At 54.5% G+C, this 10,597-nt stretch overlaps 1 protein-coding gene across 4 annotated transcripts in view; it reads right to left on the bottom strand.

The window, feature by feature from the left end:
* Window positions 1–644: 644 nt before the first annotated feature.
* Window positions 645–10,597, bottom strand: part of PRPF40B (pre-mRNA processing factor 40 homolog B) — a 37,093-nt gene continuing 27,140 nt past the window's right edge. For 2 of the 4 annotated variants that reach the window (XM_063119768.1, XM_063119769.1), the window contains 7 exons: window positions 10,134–10,271; window positions 9,120–9,215; window positions 8,823–8,903; window positions 7,262–7,364; window positions 4,411–4,472; window positions 1,889–2,017; window positions 645–1,400 (listed from right to left, as the gene is read on the bottom strand). In XM_063119768.1, coding sequence (XP_062975838.1) covers window positions 1,308–1,400; window positions 1,889–2,017; window positions 4,411–4,472; window positions 7,262–7,364; window positions 8,823–8,903; window positions 9,120–9,215; window positions 10,134–10,271 — 702 coding nt within the window. In that variant the 3' untranslated portion in view covers window positions 645–1,307. Of the gene's footprint in view, window positions 1,401–1,888; window positions 2,018–2,038; window positions 2,848–4,410; window positions 4,473–7,261; window positions 7,365–8,822; window positions 8,904–9,119; window positions 9,216–10,133; window positions 10,272–10,597 lie in introns of those variants that run through there. The other 2 variants (XM_063119771.1, XM_063119770.1) reach the window with 2 other exon arrangements.

Genomic DNA, 10,597 nt, shown 5'->3' with positions numbered 1-10,597 from the left:
TATTCTTTGCGTCTCCATTACTCCACGCAGCCTTTCTTTTATTCGGAGACTTGAATAATCCTCCCCTCCTTTGCAGGTTTGTGCAGACTGCCCAAAGCCAGCAGGCAAAGACCTACACTGCTCTTCTCTTTAGGCCTCTTCACCACTACGGTAGGGTGACCATAGGGAAAGGAGAACAGGGTTCCTGTATCTTTAACAGTTGAACAGGAAAGAGAATTTCATTTGTATACATGCAGCACCTGGTGAAATTCCCTCTTCATCACCACAGGTAAAGCTGCAGGAGCCCTGCCCTCGTTTGTATCTGGTCACACTAGGCAGGGATCCCGCAGCCTTAACTGTTGCAATGAAAAGGGAATTTCACCAGGTGCTGCTGGCATACAAATGACACCTGCTGAAATTCCCTTTTCTATACAACAGTTAAAGATACTGGCGCCCTGTCCTCTTTTCCATATGGTCACCCTACACTAAAGAGGGGTAAAGAGGCGGCCTAAGATCCAGTTACTACCTGGTATGTTATAAAGCTCCCCTGAGATTTTTCTAACATGTTCAAGGAAAGAAGGAAGGAACGAAGACATTATACCAGGGTTTTTTTTGGGGGGGGGCAATCTCAAAATTTGAACCAGTCCTTTACAGGAAGCCACAGCTGATACTTCAGTCCAGGTTTATTATAAATATTATTTTAAAAATCCCATCCAAATCCTCAACACACAAGGGATGCTGCAGCCAGGAAGGAGGATCCAGTCACGGGGACAAACCTTCAAGAAGAGGAAGGACCACGCAGCCCATCCTTGTTTCCGAACCACACCGACCGGGCAGGGACTGATGCGGAGACCGCCTGGTCCCAGCTGTTCCGGCTCAAGGCCAAGGAGGCGCCAAGCTGGTGAATGCCGAGAAGAGACGCCGTCCGCTCTGGTGCTGGGTTGCTAATGGATGCCAGGAGGAGCCTCTACCTGCCCGACCAACACCCTACCCCGACCCCGCACTCTTCTGGCTGAATTCCAGAGCTGGAGGTGAATTCTGGAGAGGCTGCCCAGGCCCAGGAGGGACCTCTGACTCTTCCTCCCTGTCCCCGGGCTCCATGCGGACGGGGGAGTCGACAGAGCTCATCCCCACCAAGGGGCGGGGCCTGCTCCCGCCGCAGGAGCACGCAAGTGTCCCAAGGGCCCAATGGCGCCAGTTCCCGTCGGAGCAGCGCACACACGCTTGGCTGGGACGTGGCCGAAGGGAGGCAGAGCCTGCTACACAGGAAGAAGGGCCAATTGGGCCTCGCGGGAGAAGGGAGGCCTCCGGAGAGGCAGCGGCGGTTGCTATTGGTCACCCAGTTGCTGCAGTAGAGTCCGGCGCCGACGCTCCAGCTCCCCTTCGCTGAGCTCCTCGCTCTCGGAGGTGTCCCAGCCGCTCTGCCAGGAGAAGGAGCGCGAGTGAGAACCCCCCGACGCCTCGGACCCCACCCCCCAATTTTGGCACGCGGCCCATGCCCTCTTCCCCCTCGCCTCCCCGCTCAAGTACTTCTTTCCTCCTCTCCCCCCTCCCATGACCTGGGGCACGGGTGCAGAACGTCGGCCCCCGAAACCAAATCCAGCTCTCTGGAGGAAGGGAAGCCCCAATCCACCACCACCCCTCCTCCCACAATCACCGACTGTTTGGTGGTTTCCTGGCTTTCTCCATCCTCAACGGCTGAAATACCTCTAGCAAGGTTTCACTGCAGGGCGGACTAGCTGAAAGCTAAACTACGCTGGTGGTTTTGGCCCTGCCCCTTTTGCCTCAGGCCCCGCCCACCACGGGGACGCGGCCCCCGAGAGCTTCTCCGGAATGGAATCTGGCCCTCAGGCAGGAAGAGGCTCTGCGCCCCTGCCTCGGCGGCCTCTCGCTTCCTGCCCCGTCTCACCCGCTCCCTCCTGGTGCCCCGGGGAGGGGAGGGGCCTCTTCCCTCAGGTCGCGGAGGGGCCTTCTCTCGCTCCCACTCGTCGGCTCGGCTGGGCTCCTTCTTGTGCTCGGCTTCACTTTCAGGGCTGTTCTGTAAAAGAAACAGCTGGCAACTGGGGAGGGCCTGGGAGGGCCTGTCAATGCGCCCCGCTGGCTTAGAGGTCGGCGGCCTGGCACAGCGAGGAAGGCGGCTGAACTACAGCGGACTTGGCAAGACAGAGGGAGGTCACAGGCAAGGCATGGAAACGCTCTGAACTGGAATGGAACCGAGCCCCGTGCCGAAGAAGTCTTTCGATTAAAAACAACTGCGGCCTCAGCACAAGGGATCCTGCTTCTGTTGGACCCCAGCGGCTCATGGCTGGGGTCCAACCCCAGGTCTCACGGCTGCCGCCTCTGCCGCTCTGGTCAGGATCCCTGTGCGAAGGCTGCTGGTTTATTGAAAGCATCTGTACCCTCGGTTTTTAGGTGCAAAAAAATGCCAAAATAGCTTATGATAACGGCAAGATAAAAATGAGCAAGTTTTTTTTAAAAAAAGATAAAAAGAGCAGCTGAAGCCACAAAAAAAACCAACGGCACTAAAACACCAACATTTCTGTGCGTTAAAAGGCTGGGCCAATAAAAGAACATTAACTTGGTGGCTAATCAAAGCGGGTGCCAGGTGAGCAACCCGGGGAAGAGATTGTTCCAGAACAGGGGTGCCACTACAGAAAAGGCCCTATTCTCTGGTCACTGCCAACTTAACCTCTAGGGGGGTGGGCATCCAGAGAGTGGTCTTAGTCATGGGGAGGAGCAAAGGGATACAGAAGACACTGAAGCTCCAACCACTAGACAATCAAACTCTTATTCAGCAACTCCTCTGGTTTCTTAGCTTCATGAGGCATTGCCCTTACGCTTCCAAGTGTTCATTTGCAATCATAAGGTCTAGAAAGAAAAGAAAATGCTGAGATGTTCAGGGTGGTGGTTTCTGCACCAGAAGAATACACATACATCTGATGACAGAACCGTAAGGGGCGCGGGAAGATGATCTCTTGACAAAGCAACTCTGACTTGTTTAAGTTTTAATACTGATTTGATACTGGATTGTGGTTTTATGTTGAATTGAGTTTATTGCATCCTTCCCTGAGATCTACTGATATAGGGTTAGGGTTAGAAATGTTTGTATAAATGAATACAATCCCTCTTCCAAAGCAAAACACTTCGCACACTGACCCTAGTGCAGATTAATATTACAGGGGGCTACAACTGGAGGGCCGGACAGGGCACGCGATGCTAGAAGCTCCAGTAAAGGCTTATAGCTAATGGTTTCCAAGTGGCTCAAACTAAGGACGTGGTATCTCCAGGGGAAAGTAAAAGTGCTCATGTACGTAGCTAGACTGCATTTTTGTCCCCAAACAGCATGAGAGGTTGAACTACAAACAAGAAGCAAAGCTAACTCACTGCCTTTCCTGGAAGTCTGATATGCCGCGGGAACGTCTGCCCACCCCCCTGCCCCCAATTTTAAAGGAGAGAATCCTTCCCAACCATCACCAGCCCCCCACAGCTGAAGCCTAGGTTCCATGGCCCATTTTCCCCAGATGTGATGAAGTAAACCAGAATTGATTCTGACATGATGCCGTGATGTCTCTCTCTCTCTCTCTCTCTCTCTCTCTCTCTCTCTCTCTCTCACACACACACACACACACACACACACACACACACACACACACACACACCACCTCCCTGTTCAACCCACTTTTGAAGGACTTTCCAGGACATGTTTGACCAGTCTTCCCTAAAGTGGTATCTGCCGCATGCTTGAAATTGCAACTCCCTGGACCCCCCAGCCAGCATGGCCAATGGATGGTGGGAGCTGTAGTCCAAAACATCTGGAGGCCACTAGGTTAGAGAAGGCTGCTTTTGAGCTAGGACATGTATGTTAACCAAACCAATCAACAACACAAACCTTTCTTTAAAATAATAATAATAATAATAATAATAATAATAATAATAATAATAATAATAATAATAATAAAAACACTTTTTACCAATCTATGCATGAATTGGCCCTTGGATTAAAAACAGTGGTGACTTTGGGTTAGTTTATATATATACATAACAAGGTTCAATCGATCACTCTATGAGTGCTGTACGAAGGGAACGGCTTACATGGGTGAATGGGCCATCAACAGACACAATGTTCTTTATTCAGCTACTTAGACCTCCCGGTTCACCTCACCAAACGGAAGTGTCGAAGGCGGATTCACAGACAGAGCTTTCATCTCAGCTCGCATGGCTTCAAATACAAATGCTGGGGCATGGTGGGCGTTGTAGTCCAAGGTGATCTGGAGAGCCCCAGGCTGGGCAAGGCTGCCCTCACGGATTCCCCCTCTTGTCCAGATTTCTCCATCTCTTTTCTAAAGAACCTGGCTTTGGACATTCTGCCCCACCTCTCGCCTTCGCCTGGCCCGCACCGGTCCCACCCACGGCCTGCTAGTGTGGACTCACCGATTTGTGCCTTTTTTTCTTGCTTTTCTTCTTCTGCCTCTTAGAACGCCTGGTGCTGTGCTCTGTGGGCAGAGGGGGGAAGTGACAGTGTGTGGACACTACACGCCCGCAAAGAGTAATGCACAAAGAGTTGCTCAAGTGGTGCAGTCTCTGGCCCACCGGCTGAAAGTACTCCTGGATACCTGACGACCCTGGGCCTGCCACAACGCTAAGCAAAACCCTGCGCTTTTGCTGCGTCGGGGTGGCGGCAGCTAATCCCAATGCAGCAGCGAAAGCACGGGGTTTCTGGCATCCGGGGCCACCCCCTGCCCTCTGCCTGGGCGGACAGCGACTGTCGCCCTCCAGCCGGCCACACCTCTGCCGCAACTCCGGAGGGAGGATAGACACTGTACTCGCCTCACTTCGGATACAAAAGTTGGGGTAAGTACCTGACTTTTTGGCTTCACGGCTTCACGGGAAAGCCCCACGATGGCTGCGAGGTGGCTGCTGTGCCATATAATCGATGCAGTGCCACCGCACAGCCACCCTGGGGCTTTCAACGCGCAGAGAGTCCCCCTGATCGCCCAGTCAGTCAGAGACAAACAGGCTATCGGAGCATCTGATATCCTGTGTCAGCCAAATGTATGTTTTAAGTGCTTCTTCACACACCTAATTTAAGCCATAACCGTACCCTAGGGTGGGAAGAGTTGCGACCAAACTTAGGAGGGACGATGCCATGAGACCAATGGAAGGCAGAGCTAACTTTTGGAATAAACATTGGGCAGGTATCCTGCCAGGGTGAAAAACACACAGCTCTTCACGGACGGAAGGGGCAAAGAGTTCCCCAGCCCTCCTAGCTGAGGTGACTGCCACAAGGAACGCCACAAGGAGGCTAAGGGGAGACCTGATAGGGGCCTACAAAATTATGCATGGGATGGAGAACGTGGATAGGGAGACGTTTTTCTCTCTCTCTCAAAATGCTAGAATCTGGGGGTCATCCCATGAAGCTGATGGGTGGGAGATCCAGGACAAATAAAAGGAGGGACTTCTTCACACAGCGCATCGTTAAACTATGGAGTTCACTATCACAAGAGGTGTTGATGGCCACCAATTTGGATGGCTTTAAAAGGGGGTTGGATAAATTCCTGGAGGGGAAGGCTCTCAACGGCTGCAGGTCCTGATGGCTATGTGCTACCTCCAGTAACCAAGGCAGTACGCCTGTGTGCACTAGTTGCTGAGGAACATGGGTGGGAGGACGCTGTTGCACCGTGTCCTGCTTGTGGGTCCCCGGTCGGCAGCTGGTTGGCTACTGTGTGAACAGAACGCTGGACTAGGCGGACCCTCGGTCTGATCCAGCAGGGGTCTGCTTAAGGAACACCACCTTCCAGGTTAATCCTTTGAGGGGAATGGAATGGAGAGTCTCAAATGGGGATTTGGTGAGTACTTGGGAGAACTAAATTGATAGCCCATGTAGGGCTATCTGTGTGTGGCAGCTGGAGGCAGAACAGCCTTTCCCTTTGGAACCCGTGTAACTTGGGGGTGGTGAGCCACAGACCCCAGAACAGTTCCCAAGGCTGCCACTTGATGCTTTGGTGGCTAAACCTTGTTCCAGGCCCGGCCGTAGGAAAGCCAGAAGATGGGGGAGCTCGGCCTGAAGCGGAGAGCGCGTCCTTCTCCGACACCCTCTCTGGAACACATTCTACGTCATTTGATAAATTTTACAGGTAGGTGACATTTCGGAGGCTAGAATGGTGGAAACCGTGTCTTCCGAGATGCCCTGGGCCAGGAGCTGCCCAGAGAGTTCATTCGGCCAACTTACAGGTGGGCAAACCTCAGGCAATGCTTGGCCCTTTCGAAGGAGGCGTCGAGACGCAGCAAGGAGTACGTGGGCCGGCAAGAGGGTGCCAGGATCTCACGTGATCTCACAGGCTGCCTTGGAAGGGGGTGGGAGGGCCTGGCTCAGGGGCAGGGCACGGGCTTTGCATGCAGAGGACGCCAAGTTCAATCCCCGACATGTCCAGGAAGGGCTGGAAAAACACTCTAGGCTGAAACCTGGAGAGGAGATGCCAGCCAGTGTGGCCAGTACTGAGCAACATGGACCGATGGTTTGGCTCAGTATAAGGGCAGCTTCCCGTGTTCTCTCATTAGAGGCTTTCAGGCAGAGGCAAAGGGGCCACCTGTCAGGGATGTCACCTATCAGGACATTCCTGCCTTGGCGCTGTGTGTGTGTGTGTGTGACTAGATGATCTTTAGGGTCCCTGCCAACTCTTGGCTCATGTGGATTCCTTAACTCCTTCACGAACAACCAGCGGAGGCTGGTGGCTCTTATTTCAGCGGGGCAGTGAACCCACTCTTGTGTTTCGGTCAGAACCAGTCAGTAATCTAAGGAACTGCTCCCTTAGAACTCCTTTAGGGTTCTGACGGACACCCAGAGCAGATCCACAGCCCCACTGAAATAGGAACCCCCAGCCTGCGCTGGAAGGGGAATCACAGAACAGTAGAGTTGGAAGGGGCCTATAAGGCCATCAAGTCCAACCCCCTGCTCAGTGCAGGAATCCCACCTTAAAGCATCCCTGACAGATGGCTGTCCAGCTGCCTCTTGAAGGCCTCTAGTATGGTAATTGGTTCCATCGTCGTACTGCTCTAACAGGAAGTTTTTCCTGATGTCCAGCTGGAATCTGGCTTAACGTAACTTGGCAGTAAGGGTGTTAAGCTAAAATATGTTGGTATTTTGGCTCCACCCATTTTTCCTTTGGCTTTGCCCAATGTGCCGGGTTCTCCCCCCCACCCCCAATATCAGGACACCTAACCAGTGGGCTCCATATCAAGGATGCCTTGGTCACTTTGCCTCCTCAACACGAGACGCTCCTACCTGAATCGGGTGAAGAAGAGGCTCCCGAACCGGCCGATTCCGAATGGTTCCGTTTCTTGCGCTTGGCCGTGCGGTGAGGATGGTCCGAACCCGACTCCGAGCCCTGGAGCGGGGAGAAAACTGGACTCACCAGGGGAAGTGGACTTGAGCTCGGGCATCTGGGGGGGCGACCTTCAGAAGCCGCAGGGTGGGAGGGATGCGCGCGGGTGCAGTTCACCGTTTTAGGCCAGCTCACAGCCCTCCTGTGCCAGTTCTCCACCCAGCATCCCCATCCAGCTCTTGGAACGATAGATTTCGAGCCATCCCTTACGGCAGCGGGAGGCAACCTGGTGCCTTCCGGATCATTTAGACTACAGCTCCTATCATCCCCAGCCAGCAATGCCAATGGCCTAGGGCAGCCTTCCTCAACCTGGGGCGCTCCAGATGTGTTGGACTGCACCTCCCAGAATGCCCCAGCCGGCTGGGGCATTCTGGGAGGTGTAGTCCAACACATCTGGAGCGCCCCAGGTTGAGGAAGGCTGCCCTAGGGTTATGGGAGTTGTAGACAAAAACAACTGTAGGGCGCCGGGTTGCCTCCCTCTGCCTTACCATGACCCCAGCTTGCGTACATAAGAGCACCCACGCCATGCTAGGAGGCCGTTCAGCACCACCTGTTCTCAAAGGGGCCACACGCTTGCTGCCATTTCCCGTTTCCTGCGCACGGTTCAGACGTTTCCCCCCTTGAGGCTGCGCGTGTGTCGTGGGGACGTCGACCTCGTCTACACACGGCGCAGAACGGGATGCCGGAGTCCTGAGGTGGGAGTGTGGACTTGCACCCCTATGCGCGCGGACAGGTGCCGGCTCTGAACCCTTCGCGTTTAGAAACCAACAGCTCCCTGAGAACTCAGGGCAGGAATCCTAGGCCTTCTCTGCTACGATGTTTCGTTTGTTACTTGTCGGAAACTGTGTCCATGGGGCTGCGTCTGAAAATACGATCCCCTGGCCCCCACCTACAGACTGAAGTGGTGAGCTTCATCCTATCACCTCAGGGCTCTACCATCTCAGGACTCTACCACCTCATTGTGCTGGATGCGTAGGCCCTTGAGTTCTCCCAGCATTTCTCCCCCTTCCACCCAAAAGAGTTTTGCACGGGTCGGACGAGGATGCTTTGGAGCAGCGGTTCTCAACCTGTGGGTCGGGACCCCTTTGGGGGTCGAACGACCCTTTCACAGGGGTCGCCTAAGACCATCGGAAAACACATATTTCCGACGGTCTTAGGAAACTGTATTGACTGAACTATGTCCTGTATCATCTTTTGTATTACTAAAGCTATTGTTATGTATTATTTTCATTAGCAAACCATCCCAGGACAATGGATCGTGTAGAGAAGAACGAAAATAATTGTATGGTTGGGGGTCACCGCAACATGAGGAACTGCATTAAAGGGTCGCGGCATTAGGAAGGTTGAGAACTGCTGCTTTGGAGTACCCAGGCGCCCCATCCGTCACGTCCCCCTGCCTGCCTGCCCCCTCCTCCCTGAATCCAGCCCCCTCCTCCCGTTGCCCCCACCCCCAGGCCTCACCGAAGCGGAGCGCTTGCGATGGTGCTTCTTGGGCTTCTTGGCGTGCTTCTTGGCCTTGGCGTGGAAATGCTGGCACTCCGTCTGCGGGCAGGAAGGGGGCGGCGTGTGAGGGTGAGTCCAGGACTCTCCTAGGAGCTGGGCTCCTTCCGGCACAGCCTTCCCGGCTGCTGCCTCCTTCCCCGTCCTCCCTCCCCACCCCACCGCTTCCGTGCATTGCTCAGCCGTCCCACCCCACGGATCCTGGCAGGGCTCAGAGCAGGAGTTCCCATTGGCCCTCCCCATCCGGCCTCTGCTCACTTCCAGCAGCTGCAGGAACTCGCGAAAGAGGCGGATCCGCTCCGACTCCAGCGTGATCTGCTCAAAGGCTGCGTTATTGACAAAGCGCTCTCGGACCTGGCAGGGAAGGCAAAGGCAGAATGGATCACACACGGTCGGCTAAGCGAAGCTAGGCAAGGCTACGGCTATGTCACAATGGGCCTGTTCAGACAACACGCTAAGCCATGGTTGGGGCCGCTAACCCCTCTGCAGCAAGTGGTTAGTGAGCATGGCCAAACCGTGGTCATGTCGCCACCACGGTTAGGAAAAACACCATCCACGCAACACACTAAGCTGTCACGGTTAGTTCGAAACGCTTAGCCATCACGGCTTAACGTGTTGTCTGAACAGGGCCATAAAGGGGGGAGGGGGAGGGGGAGGAGGTTCGATGGCCCCGGGACAATTATCCCATGGTAACTAAAGCAGTTGCAGCGACTGTATTAAGACAAAAGCATTTCAAGGGAGGACCAAACTGGTTTAGACCTTGGGAACAGACCTCCACAAACCACACGCTGCAAGAAATAAATGACACAAAGGTCCCCTGTGAGCCCAAAGTGCTCACCCACAGAGGAGGCAGCCTGCTGTGTCTCTGCACCACTCACTGCTCTGATTTGGCCGCATTTCTTTGGCCTCCACTGGGGGTGGTTGATGCTGTGTATTTTCATTGGCTGTGACTGAACGCTCCCCCTCGCTCTTGACGCAGCACAGCGTGAGAATGGCCTGTCCTCTAGAGGAGGCTGCCCAACGCATCTGTGTATGAGTCACAGGTCTAGGCTTGCCTGAGTCCAATGAGGAGACACACAGGAGTGCAGGGGATGGGGGTTCCTCCAAAGCTGGATAAGTCTCATACTTCCAAACGCTCAAAACTAAATCCAAATACTGAACTCTTCAGCCTCACTGACTGCTCAGTTATCACCCAGCTGCAATGGGCCACTTTCAGGTACTCAGAAGAAACCAGCAGGGGATGCTCGCGCCATCAGGAGCAGGGGCGCTCACCTCATCCCAGGTGGTGCTGGGTTCCAGGGGAGGAGCCGCCTGCCGCAACATGCCCTTGAATGCCGCCTCCTTGCGACGCATCTTACGGGTTTCTTCCTTCTCCCGTTCACGCTCCCGGGCCTCGGCCTTCTCCAGCAGCTATGGGGGGTGGGAGGGGCAGGAGGAGAGAGAGGCGTCGCCACACAGCGTTCCTGATCACTTGCCACAGGGCCTCTCCTCCCACAGGACCCCACTGGCCATCGAGGTGTGCATATGCGCGCTCCACCGAATCAGTGCTGGATCCAGGTCTTGAAGGGTCCTTGGACAAGACACCCTAATGGGGTGCCTCCCTCAGTGAGTCTACGTTCTCACTGTTATGGCCCTCAGCTGTTATTGCTCCTCCTCCTCCTGCTCATGACTGCTCCCACTTGCTTGCTTGACAGGCAGAGAGCCAGGGAGTAGGCCGCAACATCTACTCCTCACCA

The sequence above is a fragment of the Elgaria multicarinata genome, chromosome 3 (genome assembly GCF_023053635.1).
Source record: "Elgaria multicarinata webbii isolate HBS135686 ecotype San Diego chromosome 3, rElgMul1.1.pri, whole genome shotgun sequence".
In the NCBI taxonomy this organism is placed as follows: domain Eukaryota; kingdom Metazoa; phylum Chordata; class Lepidosauria; order Squamata; family Anguidae; genus Elgaria; species Elgaria multicarinata.
Note: the sequence above shows the minus strand (reverse complement) of the source record. Positions and strands in the feature narration are given on the sequence as shown.